General features: G+C 47.6%; 2 protein-coding genes across 15 annotated transcripts; one reads left to right on the top strand and one right to left on the bottom strand.

Moving 5' to 3' along the window:
* Window positions 1–6: 6 nt before the first annotated feature.
* On the bottom strand, window positions 7–8750 carry LOC6611442 (uncharacterized protein KIAA0513). Of its 5 annotated transcripts, XM_032715907.1 has the most exons (9): window positions 8430–8750; window positions 7890–8308; window positions 6734–6797; window positions 6554–6667; window positions 5576–6501; window positions 1004–1353; window positions 835–929; window positions 695–772; window positions 7–638 (listed from the first exon to the last, which is right to left on the bottom strand). In XM_032715907.1, the coding sequence occupies exons 2-8, from the start codon at window positions 8082–8084 to the stop codon at window positions 696–698; spliced, it is 1821 nt and encodes a 606-aa protein (XP_032571798.1). In that variant the 5' UTR covers window positions 8085–8308; window positions 8430–8750; the 3' UTR covers window positions 7–638; window position 695. The 5 variants fall into 5 exon arrangements, with proteins under 5 accessions (XP_032571798.1, XP_032571788.1, XP_032571793.1 ...); XM_032715897.1 differs by having other exon boundaries at window positions 7890–8750; XM_032715902.1 differs by lacking the exons at window positions 5576–6501; window positions 6554–6667; window positions 6734–6797; window positions 7890–8308; window positions 8430–8750 and adding exons at window positions 2332–2445; window positions 2512–2575; window positions 3668–4086; window positions 4208–4528 and having other exon boundaries at window positions 1004–2279.
* Window positions 8751–9922: 1172 nt separating this feature from the next.
* LOC6611441 lies at window positions 9923–22938 on the top strand. Of its 10 annotated transcripts, none has more exons than XM_032717702.1 (17): window positions 9960–10255; window positions 12072–12199; window positions 12257–12455; window positions 12519–12655; window positions 12708–12836; window positions 13066–13404; window positions 13637–13918; window positions 13972–14260; window positions 14317–15501; window positions 15745–16172; window positions 16232–16787; window positions 16874–20694; window positions 20765–21031; window positions 21094–21551; window positions 21618–21989; window positions 22072–22240; window positions 22586–22621. In XM_032717702.1, the coding sequence occupies exons 2-17, from the start codon at window positions 12146–12148 to the stop codon at window positions 22619–22621; spliced, it is 8721 nt and encodes a 2906-aa protein (XP_032573593.1). In that variant the 5' UTR covers window positions 9960–10255; window positions 12072–12145. The 10 variants fall into 10 exon arrangements, with proteins under 10 accessions (XP_032573622.1, XP_032573644.1, XP_032573593.1 ...); XM_032717715.1 differs by having other exon boundaries at window positions 9964–10255; window positions 16232–16664; window positions 22586–22938; XM_032717722.1 differs by having other exon boundaries at window positions 9965–10255; window positions 13796–13918; window positions 22586–22938.
* The last annotated feature ends 54 nt before the right edge of the window (window positions 22939–22992 follow it).

The raw sequence follows: 22992 nt of genomic DNA, 5'->3' as shown, positions 1-22992 counted from the left end.
ACTTAATCGTTTTGAATTTCGTTAGACTTTTATTAATTTGAATGTATTAAACAATTGCGAAATATTATCTCATTCATTACAAACATAGTTATAGCATAGTTATTGATCTTGATTTGTAACAATTTAAACTGCGATATTTTAACTATATGCACTGCATAATTTCATAGTATTTAGGTCTATATAAAGTAATCACAAAATATTATTATCACAATTTATGGATACACGTACAGTATTGGTTTAAGTGCCGTCTTATCTTTCGGAGTACGGATGTTCTTGTAACTGGCTTTGATTCAAAACTTATTTTTGATATGCGATTCCAATTTGTTTAGCTACGATGAAAATTGAACGATGACGACTCTAGAAATCCCAATTTATTAACAACAATATATAATATTCGTCTTTATAGGTGTTCAAAAAAATACAAGCATTTCCCGATTCACTCATTATATTTCAAACCCAGTTACAAGAATCACTATCGCATTAATATCTTTACGGTTACGACAACGCGATTAAAAACACCAGATTTCAGATAAAACTTCATTTATCTGCTACTTTAGTTAGGATTAGTTTCGAGGTGTTGTTTAGTTGAGACGAAGATTGAAACTCGATTTTGTTAGGTACTTTTACAATTGTTACTGCTGTGAATTATAAAAAGAGTTAGGAATTTATTATTAATTGATAGCTGTTGAATCACCTCAGGCGTGCCGAGCTCCCCAAAGTTGCGTCTCATGGTACATTCGATATATATTGTCTCTGATAAGTTTGGCTTTATCTGAATGAATTGAAATCTATATTAATTACTCCAATTATTTAGACCACGTTAGATGCGTTTACCCTTGGATAGGTTGTGGGCCACCACGTTCTTTTTCAGGAAGTCAAGGCACAATTCCTGGGATGTCCCCAGTGAGTGCATATTGCACGTCAATGCTCTGTGGATAAATATGTATTCCATAATAAATTTCTGTTTTATAAACATATTGGTCCAGAATCAAAAAGAACTCACCCAAGCTGCCGAAATGCAATGTCCTCCTGGTCCCGGAGCGAATGCGCCTGAGTGAGACTGTTCTTGCTGGGCCTCCGGTTGGCTGGAATGGAGCCAGTGGAGGCTGGAGCCGCCGGAGTGCCCGCTTGTGCCGCCTGATGCGAGGAGCTGGAGGAGGAGTCGCCGCCCTGTTTGCGCTGCGACTTCATAGGCGGGCCATCTGCAGTTCCCGTTCCTGATCCTGCTCCGGCGGCTGCCTGCCGTTGCTGCTGCTTCTGCTGGCGGCGCTTTTGGCGCCTCATCTGGCTCTGACCCCGATGCTCCCGTTCCGCCTGCATGCCGTCGTGGAAGATGGCGTTCCAGAAGCGCGCCTGCTGCCAGATGGGTTGCTGGCGCAGCGAGGAGAAGAGGTACTCGCGATAGGGATCGCAGCCAGGCACCTCGACCTCGTGGTAGAAAAGGAAACAGAGGTTCATCAGTACCGCAGCCGGGCCATAATCCTCGCACTCGCTGCACTCAAACAGGGCGAGGGCGAAGTATTGGGCCAGACTGCCGAACGTGACCGAGTCCAGTCGCTTGGACTTTTGGCGCTGCTCGGTGAGGAATCGGATGAACCACAGTCGACCGATCTCCATACGCAGCAATACGCCAAACTCCGACTTCAGCTCAAGATCAACGGCTCCCGGAGATCCGCCAAATAGCAGAGCGGTAAAGTGCTTCATAAACTCCTTGACCGGCTCCTCGCCCGCTCGGCAATCCAGGCTGATGGAGGAAGCCCATGAGGGCACCGAGTTCTGCGACTCCGATCGGATGAAGTGCCGCCAGTCGGTGGACTCCATGCTGGGGCTGGCCAACAGCTGATCCGGCTCATCGCGCAGGCTGGTCAGAGTGCTGCTGTTTGAGGCGCGACTGCGTGATGGCAGACGCATCGAGTTGCTTCCACCCGCCCACTGCTGCCGTCCTCCGGATCCCGCTCCCGCCTCCGTCGGAGGCTGCACATCTATGTGCGGCGGCAGGGTGTCGCCCACCTCGCCGATCCTCTGCACATCCCTCTGCATGTCCATCTCGCTGCGACGGGCTCCTGCGATTGCCCTTGCCCTCTCATATCCGCCGGAATGACGCGACTCGATGGAATCCGAGCTCACGTCATGGGAACGATTGGCCATATGCTCGGGCAGGGATACAGAGCTGCTGTCGTCGCTGCTGCTGGAGCTGCTCGAAGAGCCGGAGCTGGAGCGAAGGGGTGCACCCAGTTTGCTGCCCGCATGACGCCCACGTGATGGTTCCAAGCGTGGCCCTAAATGAGTTGAAATATAGGACTGATTGGGTTCTAGTTGTGTCGTACTTACTCGGTGCCAAATTGGGCTGACGATATCGTCCTGAGATGATCTCCTCGTGAGCTCGACGCGCCTTCACACGTCGTCCTTCGAAATCGATCTTGGTGTAATCAATGCTCTCGTCAACTGTGGAGTGAATTCATATTGTATTCCAAAGTTGTATTTGTATCTTTGGTACTTTGAAGTACTCACACTTGGGTATATCTTCGTCGTCATCGCAGTAATCAGAGTCGCTGGAACTGCTGCTCAGGGTCAGCTGTACGTAAACAAAGTAAAAGGCACATTTTAAAAGGAAGTCGATCATATGTGGTGTACTGATTCTGCTTAAGAATATGTATTCTACAGCCTAATTGAGTCAATTTGACTTATAACTGCCTGACGTATTTTAAAAAGTTGTCTATCTAAAATAGGTGATTATAGCTGCTACAAAAGGATTCCGTTAAGTTTTGAAACTCCTACAAGTGGTTCGCATCATATATGAAAAGCATAATAAATGCATTTCAATAATCTGCTATGATTACTTAACACATCGCTCTGAATGATTGATGATAATCCAAGGAAAACAACGCTTTAGAAATATCGAAGGCTGCACTCCTTCCTTCTTCTCGGCTGTTGCAAATATAATTAATTTCAATCAAGGACGAGGCTGCCGAGCCCAAAGCGAGAGAAAGTCAAGTACAAGCGGAGCAGCAAAGAATGTGCCCCCTCTTTTGCAATTCCAGCCCCATCCATAGCCGGCACATGGCCCAAGCTCTGACTGGGATTGGGATTGGTGCCTCCCCACTGAAGGTCAACCGAGTGCAGCAGCAAAGCGGAAACAGCAAGAACAAACACAACGGCACAACAAAAGCATCAAAGTGTCAGTTGCTTCTGCTTTTGCAGCATAGACAGAACCCACACACAATCCGCCCCCAGCACCTCTCCCCCCGCAACCACCGACAAGCGCCTCTTGTCGCGTTCATTACCAAGGCTGCCCCAACTGAGCCCTAGAGGTGTGCGTGACCCACTGTCACTCGTGAGTCCATGAAATATGTCTATTACATAGTATGTAATGTATCTTAAAATAGCATCTTAACAAAGTAATAACCAACAAGCGTAACTTAGTGCCCGTTCTAAAACTTTCCTTAATTACTAATCACAAAGTTATCCTTTTATAATAACTCTGTAAAGCTGAACAGCCCGATAGTCTTATCCATCTAATAATATAATAATATATCATCTAATACACTGTTCTTTTACCTTTTAAATGTTAAGTATTAGATACTTGGGCTTGTATGACATATGACCCTTGTAGTATTTGCATCATTTACCACGCTACTCACGCTGTCATCACTAGTTGTAGTCATACCTTGTTCGATATTCCGTTGAGCAGCTCGTTGCTGTTGCCCAGCACGGTGAGGAACTTGGACTTGAGGGCTCCGATGCTGGGCGTCCGTTCCATGAACAGTTTGATCTTCGATCGCTCGCCGGCGAATCCGGCAGGCGGTGTTCCCGTTCCAGGCATTGCGCCCGGAGTGGGTGGCTGTGGCTTGGCATCCACCATGTCTATGGTGGAGATAGCGTCCTGCCCCAAGTCCACTGGAAGTACGATGTTTGGGCTTAAAGGACCTGCTGCGCGATAATGCAGTTTCTTGTGGCTAATTGGGAGCGGTCGTAGAGCGTTGCAACTGCTGATGCTTCTGGTATCGATTTTTCATTTGCCTTCATGTCATACACACTGGGTGAAGGTGAACTTCGCACTGCAGATTTTTTGGCGCACTTCATGTACTTTGCAGGGGAAAACGGAAGCTTAAATTCCTGTACTTTAAATTCGTCACCCCTTTGGCTCAATTTTCATTATTATTTCTGCCAATTTATGCAACTTTTTGCTAAGCAAAAATATATATACCTGACTTGGATTGTAGGTTTTTGGGCTACTAAACTAGTATTGGGCAAAGTAATGTCAGGATAATCGGTAAATTATAAAGGCACTTCTTTAACGCTTAATATTTCGCACGTACTGCTTGAGCGCCCAACTGGGACTACTACTAGTAAATTCACAATTCCCCTGGCTTACAACTACACACACTCCCACACACACACTAGCGCACGCACACGCCCCTTTTGTACACGCAACGCGATGGCGGCAGGCTAACGGTAAATATTTTCCTGTGAGTTTTCCACACGCGTGTCCATTGCCTGCAGCGAACATTGCGCGAATGCAGCCGGAAAATGCTGGCCAAAACTCAGGTTTCGTTAACATTTGACGGGCTCTACGTTCGCAGCTGTTATCGATTGTATGAAAATCTACATAATATCTACATGCCACTTCGAATAGAATATTGCTAGGGAAAAGCTCGGCTGGAAAATCGCGAGCGATTTCTACACAAGCACTCATGGGAAAGCTTCCCGAGTGCTTTGCAGTGGCCGAAGGAGAGGAACCCGGCATTTTAACTTGTTTACATACAGCTGACAGTCAGCTGATCCTGACAACATCGGCTTGCGTCAAACGCGGCAAGGTCACTGCGTGGGCGGCCCCCCATTTTCGGAGGATGGGGAGCCAATGGTCTCCCAACCGAAAATGTGCGTGCCGGCAATTGTCGAACTTTGACTTTGTCGCAGCCAATTTATTATGCATTGCATTTATTTTTAGACCAGCTAGCTAGGAAAACCGAAAATGGACCCACCCACGGAGGATTTAATTCCATAATTCCCATTAATGCCACACCATCCATCGTCCATTCATCGAAATTGCCACTCGATTTGCACCTCCGGCAGGCAGTAGGTGGCCCATGTCGATGCTTTTATTGCTGATACCATTTGTTCGATCCGAAATTAATAGATGTTCTTCTTTATTGTTAGCATTAAATGTGCAGAATTTGTTCAAGGCTAAACTGCGGGATATCCCTTCAGATACTTGTTTGTCATAAATCATAATTATAGCTGGCGTGTATCCCGATTCAACGCTTTACCCAGGCGCCATGGTTTTTGGATAAAATATTAGATAAATAATAAGAATTGCGGAAATATTTATGTTCTCTGAAATTCCATTGAACTTGAACTTTCCTAGTTTGAAGACTTAACAGGTCAAACTTCAAACATCGAATTCTATAGTCGATCAGATCTCAGTACATCGATTCGATACAATTGTCATATTTTCATTCATCGAAAAGAAGCACAAAAAGTAATCAGTTCCGTATAACAAGCGTATGTTCTGCCGAATGTTTAACAACAAATAGCTGAGAATGATATATATTCGAGAATTAATGAAGCGCGCCTGCTGCCAGATGGGTTGCTGGCGCAGCGAGGAGAAGAGGTACTCGCGATAGGGATCGCAGCCAGGCACCTCGACCTCGTGGTAGAAAAGGAAACAGAGGTTCATCAGTACCGCAGCCGGGCCATAATCCTCGCACTCGCTGCACTCAAACAGGGCGAGGGCGAAGTATTGGGCCAGACTGCCGAACGTGACCGAGTCCAGTCGCTTGGACTTTTGGCGCTGCTCGGTGAGGAATCGGATGAACCACAGTCGACCGATCTCCATACGCAGCAATACGCCAAACTCCGACTTCAGCTCAAGATCAACGGCTCCCGGAGATCCGCCAAATAGCAGAGCGGTAAAGTGCTTCATAAACTCCTTGACCGGCTCCTCGCCCGCTCGGCAATCCAGGCTGATGGAGGAAGCCCATGAGGGCACCGAGTTCTGCGACTCCGATCGGATGAAGTGCCGCCAGTCGGTGGACTCCATGCTGGGGCTGGCCAACAGCTGATCCGGCTCATCGCGCAGGCTGGTCAGAGTGCTGCTGTTTGAGGCGCGACTGCGTGATGGCAGACGCATCGAGTTGCTTCCACCCGCCCACTGCTGCCGTCCTCCGGATCCCGCTCCCGCCTCCGTCGGAGGCTGCACATCTATGTGCGGCGGCAGGGTGTCGCCCACCTCGCCGATCCTCTGCACATCCCTCTGCATGTCCATCTCGCTGCGACGGGCTCCTGCGATTGCCCTTGCCCTCTCATATCCGCCGGAATGACGCGACTCGATGGAATCCGAGCTCACGTCATGGGAACGATTGGCCATATGCTCGGGCAGGGATACAGAGCTGCTGTCGTCGCTGCTGCTGGAGCTGCTCGAAGAGCCGGAGCTGGAGCGAAGGGGTGCACCCAGTTTGCTGCCCGCATGACGCCCACGTGATGGTTCCAAGCGTGGCCCTAAATGAGTTGAAATATAGGACTGATTGGGTTCTAGTTGTGTCGTACTTACTCGGTGCCAAATTGGGCTGACGATATCGTCCTGAGATGATCTCCTCGTGAGCTCGACGCGCCTTCACACGTCGTCCTTCGAAATCGATCTTGGTGTAATCAATGCTCTCGTCAACTGTGGAGTGAATTCATATTGTATTCCAAAGTTGTATTTGTATCTTTGGTACTTTGAAGTACTCACACTTGGGTATATCTTCGTCGTCATCGCAGTAATCAGAGTCGCTGGAACTGCTGCTCAGGGTCAGCTGTACGTAAACAAAGTAAAAGGCACATTTTAAAAGGAAGTCGATCATATGTGGTGTACTGATTCTGCTTAAGAATATGTATTCTACAGCCTAATTGAGTCAATTTGACTTATAACTGCCTGACGTATTTTAAAAAGTTGTCTATCTAAAATAGGTGATTATAGCTGCTACAAAAGGATTCCGTTAAGTTTTGAAACTCCTACAAGTGGTTCGCATCATATATGAAAAGCATAATAAATGCATTTCAATAATCTGCTATGATTACTTAACACATCGCTCTGAATGATTGATGATAATCCAAGGAAAACAACGCTTTAGAAATATCGAAGGCTGCACTCCTTCCTTCTTCTCGGCTGTTGCAAATATAATTAATTTCAATCAAGGACGAGGCTGCCGAGCCCAAAGCGAGAGAAAGTCAAGTACAAGCGGAGCAGCAAAGAATGTGCCCCCTCTTTTGCAATTCCAGCCCCATCCATAGCCGGCACATGGCCCAAGCTCTGACTGGGATTGGGATTGGTGCCTCCCCACTGAAGGTCAACCGAGTGCAGCAGCAAAGCGGAAACAGCAAGAACAAACACAACGGCACAACAAAAGCATCAAAGTGTCAGTTGCTTCTGCTTTTGCAGCATAGACAGAACCCACACACAATCCGCCCCCAGCACCTCTCCCCCCGCAACCACCGACAAGCGCCTCTTGTCGCGTTCATTACCAAGGCTGCCCCAACTGAGCCCTAGAGGTGTGCGTGACCCACTGTCACTCGTGAGTCCATGAAATATGTCTATTACATAGTATGTAATGTATCTTAAAATAGCATCTTAACAAAGTAATAACCAACAAGCGTAACTTAGTGCCCGTTCTAAAACTTTCCTTAATTACTAATCACAAAGTTATCCTTTTATAATAACTCTGTAAAGCTGAACAGCCCGATAGTCTTATCCATCTAATAATATAATAATATATCATCTAATACACTGTTCTTTTACCTTTTAAATGTTAAGTATTAGATACTTGGGCTTGTATGACATATGACCCTTGTAGTATTTGCATCATTTACCACGCTACTCACGCTGTCATCACTAGTTGTAGTCATACCTTGTTCGATATTCCGTTGAGCAGCTCGTTGCTGTTGCCCAGCACGGTGAGGAACTTGGACTTGAGGGCTCCGATGCTGGGCGTCCGTTCCATGAACAGTTTGATCTTCGATCGCTCGCCGGCGAATCCGGCAGGCGGTGTTCCCGTTCCAGGCATTGCGCCCGGAGTGGGTGGCTGTGGCTTGGCATCCACCATGTCTATGGTGGAGATAGCGTCCTGCCCCAAGTCCACTGGAAGTACGATGTTTGGGCTTAAAGGACCTGCTGCGCGATAATGCAGTTTCTTGTGGCTAATTGGGAGCGGTCGTAGAGCGTTGCAACTGCTGATGCTTCTGGTATCGATTTTTCATTTGCCTTCATGTCATACACACTGGGTGAAGGTGAACTTCGCACTGCAGATTTTTTGGCGCACTTCATGTACTTTGCAGGGGAAAACGGAAGCTTAAATTCCTGTACTTTAAATTCGTCACCCCTTTGGCTCAATTTTCATTATTATTTCTGCCAATTTATGCAACTTTTTGCTAAGCAAAAATATATATACCTGACTTGGATTGTAGGTTTTTGGGCTACTAAACTAGTATTGGGCAAAGTAATGTCAGGATAATCGGTAAATTATAAAGGCACTTCTTTAACGCTTAATATTTCGCACGTACTGCTTGAGCGCCCAACTGGGACTACTACTAGTAAATTCACAATTCCCCTGGCTTACAACTACACACACTCCCACACACACACTAGCGCACGCACACGCCCCTTTTGTACACGCAACGCGATGGCGGCAGGCTAACGGTAAATATTTTCCTGTGAGTTTTCCACACGCGTGTCCATTGCCTGCAGCGAACATTGCGCGAATGCAGCCGGAAAATGCTGGCCAAAACTCAGGTTTCGTTAACATTTGACGGGCTCTACGTTCGCAGCTGTTATCGATTGTATGAAAATCTACATAATATCTACATGCCACTTCGAATAGAATATTGCTAGGGAAAAGCTCGGCTGGAAAATCGCGAGCGATTTCTACACAAGCACTCATGGGAAAGCTTCCCGAGTGCTTTGCAGTGGCCGAAGGAGAGGAACCCGGCATTTTAACTTGTTTACATACAGCTGACAGTCAGCTGATCCTGACAACATCGGCTTGCGTCAAACGCGGCAAGGTCACTGCGTGGGCGGCCCCCCATTTTCGGAGGATGGGGAGCCAATGGTCTCCCAACCGAAAATGTGCGTGCCGGCAATTGTCGAACTTTGACTTTGTCGCAGCCAATTTATTATGCATTGCATTTATTTTTAGACCAGCTAGCTAGGAAAACCGAAAATGGACCCACCCACGGAGGATTTAATTCCATAATTCCCATTAATGCCACACCATCCATCGTCCATTCATCGAAATTGCCACTCGATTTGCACCTCCGGCAGGCAGTAGGTGGCCCATGTCGATGCTTTTATTGCTGATACCATTTGTTCGATCCGAAATTAATAGATGTTCTTCTTTATTGTTAGCATTAAATGTGCAGAATTTGTTCAAGGCTAAACTGCGGGATATCCCTTCAGATACTTGTTTGTCATAAATCATAATTATAGCTGGCGTGTATCCCGATTCAACGCTTTACCCAGGCGCCATGGTTTTTGGATAAAATATTAGATAAATAATAAGAATTGCGGAAATATTTATGTTCTCTGAAATTCCATTGAACTTGAACTTTCCTAGTTTGAAGACTTAACAGGTCAAACTTCAAACATCGAATTCTATAGTCGATCAGATCTCAGTACATCGATTCGATACAATTGTCATATTTTCATTCATCGAAAAGAAGCACAAAAAGTAATCAGTTCCGTATAACAAGCGTATGTTCTGCCGAATGTTTAACAACAAATAGCTGAGAATGATATATATTCGAGAATTAATGATATTCACACACGCGACGGCGTCTCGCAGTCAAAATGTTCTATGCCGCTCGAAAACGATGTATTTATAAAACAACGCGAAAATGCTGAAAATAGGAAAGAGATGCGACTGGTCGAGGATTGAGGGAGTCGCCAGGGGGAGCGGACCATACCACACCAGACGAGACCAGAGGAGCACATAGATCTGCGTTGACTTCCTCCTACTCGGGCGACGACTAGGGACCGCGGACTGCAGTAAAAGTGCTGTTTAGAATCTGATTGAGATTTCAGTTTGCTGGGAGACGATCGTCGAACGAGACCGTAGCTGAATTTTCATGTCGCGCTGTGGCTAGACATCAGGAAAATATATATATTCCTATATATATATATATATATATATATATATATATATATATATATATGCATGTGCTACCAGCTGGCAGTGGCAGTTTTGAGTGCGGCAAGACGCGTCAAGTGAAATCGAATTATGTAAGTGACCTCTGAATTCGCGGATACCCACCCGTCAATACAAACCGATCCATTGCGAAAGTTCAAAAGCCAATTTAAAATCACACCACAATTAAATGGATCTCAAGTGTTCTAAATATAAAACTCAGCTAATTTTAAACGGGGAGAACAACGCTCTCCATGGGAAAGTTCAAGGCATTGGCTGGGATAAACAATCAAAGTGCAAAATTAAGTATACAAAATTAAATCAAATTTTTAAGGCTTATTTGCCAATTTGAAATAAATGAAAAACTGTGAACTAAAAAAAACGCAAATATAGGCAAGCCAAAGAAATCTTTAAAAATAGTTCCCACCGTTCGTTCTCCCATAAAAATAAAACTTTTTCCCTCGCCGCGTGAGTCTGTGTCTGTGAGTCAGCGTTGCGTTTGCCTCTGGCCAGGCCACTTGCCACTCGAAGTCGCCGCACGGAGGAGGCCGATCTTCTGGGCGGGATTGAGGTGGCACCGGTCCATGTCCCTACCACCACTGCAGGCGGCTATCATAAATATTGCTGCACAGTGTGACACCATTTCGGGCCAAATGTATGGAGTGGCTGCGGAGGGTTTCAAAAATAGCGCAACAGACACGGGAGTGCAGGCCCAGCGAACACGTTGCGTATACGCGATGCGAGAGAACTGTGTGGCTTGATTTTCGTTATGCTCGTTGAGGCATCGCGACTCCGAAAGTTATGGATACATTTAATGGATCGTTACGCACGTAACTAGTGCGTGGCAAATATGCCAGAACTGCTGAATGAATATAAGCTCTAAAAGATATTATAAATATAAACATAAAACAACAAATTCAATAAATGGGAAATTGTGTCAAAGTATCAGGAATATAAAATGTAGTATGCGAGACTTTGACGTTTGGATATGTATACTTTTAAGTTTATTTGAACTTTCAATCTTATCTCAAAAGTATATGCAAGAGATAAGTGATTTCTTGGTATCATAGATACACATTTCATAGAACATAATAATAAGTTAATTATATATGAAATATTTAGGAATACTTGTAACTTTTACCGGTGCGTTGCACTTTGATTTAAAAAGTTTGAGGCCTTAGACTCAATTATAGTAAACTTAAAATATATACTAAAATCAGCATTATTTTTTTTTATTATTATGTTGTTTAGGCCATTATTTAATTTATACTATTTGGCAGCATTTTAGCTTTGGCCACCTGCGTCATTACAAAATACATATCCGCTCAGCTTTTAGTCAATATTTTCGCTCTCTCTGTCAGTTTTATTCGCTCGCTTTTATTTTCGAGCACTTACATGAAATACTCTTATATTCGAAACTTTTGAGAACTATTCTCAAATCCGAATTCTTCTCCCTCATCCAATCTCTTTAGCAATTTTCTTGGCATCTCAGCCACTTAGCCGCGTTGACAGAATGAGTCGATTGAGTCACAAAACAGCACTTCCCTCTTTCGCATGAATTCATAAATAAACAAGTCCGAAAATGTTATGCAAAAATATATACATTTTTAAATTTTTTTCCTATGCACCGAAAGATATTTTCGACTACATTTAGCGTTTTTATTCGCGATCGAAAACTGACAGCGTTTAGTTTTGTGCACGGCATCCACGAAACTGCATTTTGGCCATTGGCTCCGGAATTTGGGTGAGCCAGCTAAAAATATGCATTCATAATTCGCATTTTCTGGCACTTTGCTTAATTGAATTTGAAGTCGTTTGAAGTGGCTGCGGTTGGGCGAAAATATGACACAGGGTATTGGCAATCTATAAATAATACTAATAATATTAATATTTTTTTGCTTGCGCATTTAGATGAAATAGAAAACCAATCAAGCGCCTAAAGACGATTAAGTGACGGCAAAACCCAGACGAAAAAATCGACCAAGATGACGACCCACCAGTTGCTAAACAAGAATGTTCGCACCATGCCCTCCTGGGTGGTAAGCCAATATCCAGCGTGCCAGCCAATATCCAATTGCACTAATTACCCATTTCAGATGGAGGCAAATGACCGCATTGGGCCCAAACCGCCACCCACGCCACCAAACGGTGTGGCTGGCGGTCTTCCCAAGGCGCCTGCTCTGCCGCCCAAGGCGAAGAGTACACCCGAGCCGGACTACGAGACCATCGAGTTCTCCAGCCAGCAGTACTCCAACGAACCGATGAAGACCACAGTGATTAGAACCAAGACACCAGGTGGGCAACCATTTGTATATTCTACTTGTTTAAAATATTACCAGAGATAATTATCACTTGCAGATAACAAACTAAAGTGCACCTTGTGCGGTTCCCAGAATCCGTGGGTAACCTGTGCCGAGTGCGCCGGCCAGATCTTCTGCGCCTCCTGCGACGACATGTTCCACAAGCATCCCAAACGTAAGCAGCACATGAGAAAGGTAAGTAGTACGGATCCATTATGAATGTGAACTCAAGAACATGGTTTTGCAGGCTGTGGAGCAGGGCACACCGCCGATTCCGCCAAAGGCACAGGCCGGTGGTGGGGCACCACCACCAGTGGCACCTCCGCGACGCAGCAAACGAGGCCTGTTGACACCGTTTCTGGGCCGCAAGGATCAGGTACGCCACTGCACGATCTCCTAGACCCGTAAGAAAGGCTCCTTCATGGGCTACACGTAGAACCAAGTTTGTAAACTTCAATTTGAATGCTTCAATAAAAGAGTCCTTACAACCAGAACGCCCGCCCAAAATTGAACCAACTTACTTGGTTATAGAACCAACAACAATACTTTTTCAATTGTTACCCGAATACCCATACGAAATGGCACCCAACCCGACTCTTTTCCAGATGCTGCCGCCGCCCTCGCCCACGCCCTCGCACAAGTCGCTGGGCGGCTGGCGGGGATCGCTCGGTGGCGGGGCCACGCCCCCAGTGCCTCCAGTTGCCAGCAGCTCAGCCAATCAGATGAACAACCGACCACTGCCCGATCCACCGCGCAGCGAGGGCGGGGGTTCTTCCAGATCGGGCACCCCCAAGTCCGTGTTCGACACCATCCAGCGACCGCCGTCGGTGCAGCTGGAGAAGATCAAGAGCAAGGCCAGCGCCACCCTGGACCGCATGGCCATTCTGCAGCAGCGGTACCGCCAACAGAAGGCTCGCCAGGATCTGAGCGCCAACAGCGAACAGGTGAGTGACCTCTTGACCCCGAATCACAATCGTACGAAACCCCTCATCACTGAGTGTATCGTATTGTCTTTGCTCGGTGAATATTGTTTCAAGGTAATCAATCATTGATCCTTGATACTATTTGATCCTTGCAACTCGTATCCTATCGTATCGTCTCGTTTCGTCATGTGTCGTTTCTCCCTCTCCTCTCTCTTTCTTTCTCCGTTTCTCGTTGGTCATTTCCCAAGCGCAGCATTTGTCGAATGGAGCCGGCTTCGAGCACTGGTCAAACATTTCACCATCGCCCTCGCATTTTCGTTCCGGCAGCATGTCATCCGGTCTGAACTCATCCCATTTCGATCTCTCGGATGACTCACAATTTCACAATTCCTTGCTGCTCCAACAACGACAGGCGGCCGGCGCCCAGCGGCGGCAGATGAGCACCTCGGTGTTCAATCTCAACTCAAATCCACGTCGACCACTGGCCGAGGCCCAGAACGGAAGTGCCTGGCTCGCCAATCAGCGCATCCAGCAGGTGAGTTAGAGATTCATGATCCCTTGGGAACTAAGACACCATTCCGCTTGCAGGCCCAATCTCTGGCGCAGCTAAACTGCGCTGGATGTCAGCAGAGCCAGCAGCATCCTGGCTGGGCACAGCATCCGCACCAACCACATCCTCAACACCAGCATCCTGATCAGTGGTCACAGTTCGGCTCCCAACAGCAGTTCAACAACTCCAATATGTCCCTGAACGTTGGACCGGGTTACATGTCGCAGCAACATCATCCACATTATCCGCCGCCGGTGTTTATGACCCAGCGCGGTATGATGCCCAATGTGTATCCAGGAGCACCCGGCTATCCCATGATGCATCCAGGTAAAATACTCCACTATCAGCTCCATAAACATACTTATTGTAATTTCGATGCGCAGGTGTCATGGGAATGCCACCTTCAGCTGCCTCCAGAGCTGCATCCCGTTCCCGGTACGCTGCATCACCAACACCCAGCCGCAAATCGATGTCCTTGCGTCGCAAGCGCAATAGCTACGTGGATGACGAACTTACGGATGACGAGGACTCCGACCAGGATGACCGCAGATCCTTGGTGTCCAATCGCTCGGGCATGACCAGTGCCTCGCGCTCCCAGCACCACCAAAACCACATCCAGCCGCGCCAAAGGCGCCTGTCCAGTGCCTCCCAACTCATAGCCAGCGATGAATTAGATGGCGATCAGAGGCATCACAAGATGCGGAATCGTCGGGGATCCATTGCCAAGTCCGTGCTGAGTGAGTGGCTACCGGAGCGACGCGAAAATGAGGGAACCCTTACCAGAAACAAAACAGCAACGGACTCGGCCAGAACCAGTCGCATTTACTCCGATCTGGAGTCTGAGGGATCGGGTGCTCGGGCCTTGGTACAAGCTAAGATTCAGCAAAAGCTCCAAGAAGCCGATCAGCACAAATCCTCAAAGAAGGCTGAGCCAAAACGCAAGCCGGAGATGAAAGACGAGAATACACAGGCTGCGGCGGTGGTGCAGAAGGTGGTGACGCCAGCCCATGAGGAGAGTGCCTCGGAATACGAGGAAGTGGTCAAAGAGGTAACCGCATCGGAGAGTGAGGCTGAGGCTCAAACAGCACCCGATCCACAAGAAGTTCCTGACGAGATTGGTGCAGATGACCTCGGTCCACCACCTTCCACCCCAGACCACGAATGGGAATGCGAGTTCTGCACGTTTGTGAACGAGCCCAACATCAAGATCTGCTCCATATGCTGCAAGACGCCCAGCAAACCTCCAGTGCAGCCCAACAAGTCCAAAAAGGTAGAGGAAAAACCACAGCCTCCAGCTGAAAAGTCAAATAATATCAAGGCGTCTTCCAAGACGGAAACGAAGCCTGTACAAAAGCCTACAACAAAGAGCCAACAACCTAGTCAGAAATCCGTTGCTGCTTCGTCAAAGACAACTCATACCAACTCCACACCTAGCTCAAAAGCGTCGCCAGCTGTAAACTCCAAGAGCACCTCCAGTATTCCCATCAAGACACCATCGAAATCCACACTGAAAACTTCGTCGGAAAATGAATCTGATAACTCGCTGGCCAAGAGTCTTCTGCACAAAGGTAGGATACAAAAGAGAATCTCATTTTTCGAAGGCACAAAGGCCTAAGCCCAACCACCAAAGACTACACCTAGTTAGTACACTAATAGAGCCATCAACTGTAAGCCTACAATTAACGCATTTATGGAAACGAAATACAAAACAGAACCATAACCCAAGCCGCATCCCGTTTGTTTGATTTCAATCCCTTGGTGACACCGAACCCGATCCCCCAAAGCTAATGCTCTCATCCGTATCGTTCCAGAGTCCGTTGAAAACATTTGGAATACTCTGGATGAGAGCATTCAGGCGCAGGCGGAGCAGGTACTCAAGAAGGCTCAAAAGGTCTCCACGGCCTGTGGTGGAACTCCTCCCCGTGAAATAGCGGCCGTGGAAATGGGAACCTCACCGCCTCCTCAGAGCATTTCCACGCAGACCTACGACGCTCTGCCCTTAAACACAAAGCAAGAGGAGATCCTCCCCGTTGTTCCTGACCGCTTCACGACTCCAGATCCAAATAAGATGGAGCGACGTCCGCACTATCGCAGCAATTCTCAGCTGCAGCAGGAGAGTGACCGATATCGGAGTGCAAACGACCTGCGGTATCACGACGGCTTTGGATTGGATCCCTATAGTGCCGGTCTGGTCACCAAAAGACCCAATTTCATAAACGAGCTCCGCGTGCTCCAGCTTGTAAGTATTTATGGCAATGCTTGATAGTTAACAAAATCCAACGGATCCATGTGTTTTAGCAAGTATCTTCACCTTTCGATATGCCGCATGAGACATTCGGAGTCAAGCACGAGCCTGCCAGAGATCCCGAAACGGAAATGCACATCATACTAAAAGAACTGGAGCTGTACAAGTTCACGGTGGAGGAACTGGAAGCGGCCCTAAAATACTGCTCCCCGGACACTCATCCCATTCAGTGGCTTCGCGAAAACTGGCACAAGCTGGTGCAGACCGTGCAGAGTTTGTCCACCAAGTACGGACAGGAGAGGGGTGAAAACACGATCGGAACTGTGTCCCAAAACGAGGCACGCGAGGCATTGCGCAACTCAGGGGGAAATGTGTGGCAGGCGGTGGCGGACTGCATCCAACAGAGGCAGCAGAAGTACAGGAAACTGGCGGCCAAGGGAAACTTCCTGCGGGACGACATTGTAAACGCGCTGACTGCGCACCAAGGTAATGTGGAGCAGGCGCTGGTGGAGCTGAATCACACGCAACTCAAGCCATTTCTAATGCGCATCTGGGGCTCGCCGAATGGCGTTGAGAATGAGAGTGGCGTGGCCATAGACACCAAGTCGGGTTAGTTTGTAGATCATGCATCAGTCGATCGCAGTGCCATAATGTCCCATTTTTCTCTCTCCCCCCGCATTCATTTGCCAATACAGATATCCATGACTTCTTGAACACACACGCCTTGGACTGCCTGCAGCCTCCATTGGCTGGGCAGAGTCCCAGCCCCGCCCAAGCCAATCCTTTCGACCAACCCCGCACCGACGAGAGCCCCGTCAAATCCACCTATGCCACACCCAGTCCCTATCAGATGGAGGACAGCACCCTGAAGAACCTGGAGATACTCATCGGCAACATGGAACAGAACCAGGCCAAGCAGAATCAGGAGGTTCTACGTTCCATCGAGACCATGCTGGACACATTCAAGGGCAAGTCGGATCTGGAGTACGAAACGGATCCGGAGATAATGCGTATCCTAACAAAGAGCCCCATTAGCACGTTGAAGCCATCTGGACCAAAAGAGGATAAGTCCACCGATGATGTGAAGAACTTTGTATGGCAACACATTCAGGAAATTGTGCCCAACCTGGTGCAACAGGTCGAACAAGAGCTCATGGAGAAACCGGAAGAGGAATCTAAAATTGAGGTAGAACATCCAAAGGAGCCTGAACCTCCACTCGAACCTCATCCTGAGCCCACACCAAGTGTCGATCCTGCTGTCTATATCATGGAGGAAGTCATAAAGCCCAATTTAAGGGAAGCAAGCATACGTGAAGAGGTTCAACCCAGTTTTATCTATGCCACTGAAATAGCCAACTTCAAGTTGGAATTTGATCGTGGCACTGAACGATGGCACGAGGCGGAATGGGAAAGCTGCGATCTTACGGATGCAGAACGCATAGTATACAAATGCTATATGGCTCCCAAAGAGGAACCCAAGGAGGAGGTTGAACAGGCAGCGGCTGAGAGTTCCGTCAATTCGCTTCCAACAGCAAAAACACAAGAAGAAGCTGCCCCAGAAGTATCCATTGAAGCTCAAAAGATTGAAAATACAGAAGTTACAGAACCAGAAACACTAACAAGAAAAGAGACCGTTAATGAGGAACTTGGCCAGCAGGGAAAACTAGAAACACCATTAGTAAATACGAGTGAGAAAATTAATCAAGCAGTTCCGCAGTCAGCCAATGAAAGTGACAAAAGAATATCAATTGAAAATAATTTTCAAAGTAAGCAGAATGTGGCAGAAGTACAAGTCCAGTCGGATGACCAGCCAAGCACAAGTAGAGAAGCCAACCGAAGAGCTAAGAGATCCCAGCAATCAAGAAAAGGTAGATCACGTGAGCAAAGCCAAAAACCAACAAATCGTACAAAGCTACCATACAATATCGATCAGAAAGTAAATGAGTCAAAAACAGCAGCTAAGGAAACAGAAGCAGTCAAAGATCAGAGTGCTGCTGAAAGTAATATACAGCCAGTTGTTGCTGCATCTGATCCTAAAACTCTCACACCCCCTAAAATACTATCTGAAGGAACAAATAGCAACTCTTTCGACTTATCCATTCAAAATCAGAGTGCGGTTGAAACTATGGAAAACGTACCTTCTACCGAAATAAACGATAATGTGTCGATAGAGGTAATCTCAAATCAATCCGAAGAAGTTCCAGCGATTCCGGATTTGGGAAGCACGAAGGCCATATCTAAACCCACTGCAAACCCAATCGAAGAAATTAAGTCCGTACAAAACATAACAATTGCTTCAGAACAAGCTGAAGAGCCTCAAAAACCAGAAAACCATAGCGAAGTATCTGAAACTACAGAGGCAATTCAAATCCCTCGAGAAGAAGCAAGCACTGAAATAGTCAGCCCTCCAAACGAGGAACAATCTGAATCTTTAATATCACAGGAAGTTAATGTACAAGACACATCATCCATCATATCTTCTCCAACTACTGACGTCAGTCCAAAAGTCGACATAACGCCTAGTACCTCATCAATATCTAACGAACAAAAGCAAAGTCCTAAGCGTCTTTCAAAGATTCCCGTAAGAACCCTGAGCAGCAGCAGTCTTCGCAGTGAGAGTCGGTCCAGCAATCGGACTCCAACGGCCAATGATGAGATCGAAAGGGAAGAAACTACGTCACAAGATGTACCCATTGGGGATACAGCCAGTTCTCCAAAATCCGAAGAGTCGTCCGACAACCAGGCGGTTAATCTCGTGAGCCATGAAACTCAGTCCGAAAAGAATACAAACATTGTTCAAGAACCTCCCGTCCAGCCTTTAGGCTTGGAGCTGGAAGAACATAGTCAGAATGCAACTCCTATAGCTGTCAGTCCCACAGACTCGGACGAAGTATTCGAAGATGCTCCCGAGTTCAGCGGTAGCGATGGAACCAGACCCCATGATGAAACCGCTTCCGATACAGAGCTTTATAGCCTTGATAGCGATGGGCAGCGTGCTGAAACCAAATCCCCAGAGGACGAAGTCGTACTCTTGCTGGATGAGGAATCCCAGCTGGAATCTTCGATAGCCCAGTCCGAAAGCAACGCAAGTCTTGGTTCCCACTCAAGTGAATCCGAGACGTCCAAAGTTGTGCTGAAGGAGTTTGTTCCCTCTGGAGATCCGTCCAAACAGAACCTAAGCGAACTGGTTGAGGACACTCAACGTTTGATCAAGCAGATGCGCGATGAGATCAGCATGGATGAGTTCGAGTCCACCGATGAGGATGAATACTCCGATGAATACTCGGATGAGTATGACGAAGGGGAAGAGGAGGAGTGGTACGACAGCGAAGGAGAAGAGGAGGGCGACTTCGATGGTGAGGAGGGCAATACCTATAACGAGCACGCATCCTACATCGAGGAGGCCTCCACTGGTGACGAAGGCACCGAAATCGAGGACATAATGGAGGAGGACGAGGATCTGGCTGATGAGGAAGAGCCACTGCACTCACAAATTCCACTAGACATTGAACCAGTCATATCGCCTGCTCTATCAGTCACACCCACCAACCAAGAAACTGATACGATCGCACACACTGAGGTTGTTTCCTCCACAGGAACAAGGCTGGAAACAGAGTTGCCGAATCCCCCCGTAGAATCCATCTTGCCTTCTCAGAGTGTTCAGGAGGATATCAAGGTGGAAGCGCTTCCTATTCAGTCCCCTCCCCCCATAGCTGACTCCGAAACTCGACCTGCAGAGCAACCAGTTGAGCTTGTTCTAGAAATCCCTTCAGAAGTTGAGCCTACTCCCGTTGAAGTGGATCCCGTTGAAGAGCCCACTGCCATGCCCATAACACCTGCGCCACCCATTGTTGATTCCGAATCGCGACCCGTGGAGCCGCCTGTTGAAACAGTACTGGAAGAACCTAAAAAGGTAACCCCGAGCATGAAAGGCAAGACTGCAAACAGCGGGACTGCCTCCAAAGGTCCCTCCACATCAAGTAAGACTAAAACAAACAAGACCACAGTCAGTAAGATTCCCAAGCCCACCAATGAACCCACTAACAAATCGAATAGCACCCCCTTGAACAAGAAGGTTCCGCTGCGCTCCAAGTCCTTTTCGGCACCCATGGGCATTTCATCCGTGAAGCGAATCCAAGAGGTCTACCTCCAGAAGCAGAGCTCATCGATTGCGGCCAGCCGAGTTCCGCTCAAGAGCAGTCCCGTCACCAAGAAGTCAATCAACGATGCCATCAGCAGGTTTAACTCCAACCAGGCCGATGGACCCAGCACCAGTGGAGCAGCGGCGGCTGCAGCGGCATTGTTGAAACCTCGATCCCAACCTCGAATCCCCAAGAAGAAGTACCATGAGACCTGCTTCTCTGACGATGACTACGAGACCTCGGCCACGGAGGAGGAGCAGGAGGAACCCAACCTGGCCGAGCCCCAAAAAGCAGAACAACTGAAGCGTAAGATGAGTATGCCCGTTTTTCGGGCATATCCTAGTGTTCAAGAGCCGGTAATCGAGGATCCAGCGGTGTGTACAAGTCAAGTTTCAGCTAACCAAGTACTATAGTCATCTTGGAACGTTTGTTTTCTCATTTCAGATCCTTGCCCGCAAGTACGTTGATCAGGAGCTGGTGACCAATATCGCAGAGGCCCAGATAGCCGCCACCTTGGTGAGCATGAAGTTCTCGGAGGACGTGGCTCTGTGGGCGGCGAGGGAGTGCTCCGATCTGGACCAGGCCATTGGCATGCTCCAGCAGGAGTGCGAGCTTTGCATGAACAGCTATCCCATGAATCAGATGGTGTCCATGTTGAAGTGTCTACACAAATGCTGCAAGCAGTGTGCCAAGAGCTACTTTACAGTTCAGGTGAGTGGCTTTATTGGTCATAAAGGATAATGGAAGATTACAATTGCTCCCACCTTTCGCAGATAACCGATCGCAGTATCAACGATTGCAGTTGCCCGTTCTGCAAACTGCCCGAGTTGAGCAACGAGGCTCAGCACGAGGATGAACACCTCGAGTACTTCTCCAACCTGGACATCTTCCTGAAGAGCATCCTGGACAACGATGTGCACGAACTGTTTCAGCGTAAGTTGCGAGATCGCTCGCTGCTGCAGGACCCCAACTTCAAGTGGTGCATCCAGTGCTCCTCCGGATTCTTCGCCCGGCCCAAGCAGAAGCGATTGATCTGTCCGGACTGTGGATCCGTTACCTGTGCCCAGTGCCGGAAGCCCTGGGAGCGCCAGCACGAGGGCAGCAGCTGCGAAGCCTATCTGGAGTGGAAGCGCGAAAACGATCCCGAGCTGCAGGCCCAGGGTGTCCAGGAGCATTTGGCCCAAAACGGCATCGACTGTCCTAAGTGCAAGTTCCGATACTCGCTGGCCAGGTATGTTCATATACAAAGATATCAGTATGTAGTATCTTTTACAAATACAATGTTTAATCTGTACAGAGGCGGATGCATGCATTTCACCTGCACCCAGTGCAAATTCGAGTTCTGCTACGGATGTGCCCGGCCCTTCATGATGGGCGCTAAGTGCACTGTGTCCACATACTGTGCCAAGCTCGGTCTGCATGCCCATCATCCGCGCAACTGCCTGTTCTACCTTAGGGATAAAATTCCCCTGCAGTTGCAGTTCCTGCTCAAGGAGCAGAAGGTCAGGTTCGACACGGAGCCCATGCAGATCAAGGACGAGTCCAGCAGTTCGTCCAAGGCTCGTGCCCAGGCCCGCTGTCCCATCCCACTGCAAAAGGAGACGCCGCAAGGACTAGTCGACACAGTGTGCAACACGGAAGTTCCTGACAAGCACGCTGGCATGTGTCGGTAAGATTAATATCGGGAAATCCCCGAAAAATCATATTTTGCAGGCTTATATATCAACCAATATACCTCTATATCATTTAAGCACCCACTACGTAGAGTATTTGGCTGGCAAGGTTGCCAAGGCTGGCATCGATCCACTGCCCATCTTCGATCTGACGGATTGCGTCCAGGAGCTGCGGAGGCGAGGCATCGCTCTGCCGGAGAGGGGACCCTGGGACACCGACGAGATCTACAAGAACATGTGCTCCGAGGTGGGTGTTTGCTATCATCAATAGATGGCTTAATTGATTTCCTTTTATTTCATTGGCCTTAATCGGGTTTCCGTACGTGGAAATCGAGTTCCATGCGCCCGGGGGCGATTTGTTTTCGCTTGGTGATTCAGCGGCCGCCCCTGGCGATGGATCGATACGGAAAGATCCAAATAAAATGAAAACAAGATCGTTTAGCCGCTAACTAAATTTGGATGCCTTCTGACGTATTTCACACGCTTCTTAATTGATATTCGTTTTATTATTATTTAATTGTAAACAGTTTGGGCGGTGGAATTGATAATGTTTATAAATGTTCCAATCTTTCAATCTCATTCGTACTTTTAGGTAATCAAAAAGCATATACCACTGAAATCGGCATGAGCACAATCTGAACAAGTGATGTTTTGGAAGCGGACGACTGTTGCAATTCTTCACCAATATCTTTGATTTATGGCGGCACTTTTATAGACATTTTTATACACCCACCCCCACAGTCACGAATCAAACTTCAGTGCTAGACAGTTTGTTAGACATTAGACATGGCATGTATACACCTTCATTGTACACCCACTCATCGTTTATCCATCCAGAAACCTTTCCCATTTTGTTTAGTTACTAAGAGATGGAAAACTACAGCCAGAATATCCGCACGTGTAATAGAGTGCATCCAATAAACGGCGGCATATGTGAAAATCCAATCCAATCGTTTCTAGAATTTATTTTAAGCTTTTCAGCCTGTGCCTAACAATGTG

The sequence above is a fragment of the Drosophila sechellia genome, chromosome 2L (assembly GCF_004382195.2).
Source record: "Drosophila sechellia strain sech25 chromosome 2L, ASM438219v1, whole genome shotgun sequence".
NCBI classification, from domain to species: domain Eukaryota; kingdom Metazoa; phylum Arthropoda; class Insecta; order Diptera; family Drosophilidae; genus Drosophila; species Drosophila sechellia.
This window is presented reverse-complemented; position numbering and strand designations above follow the sequence as displayed.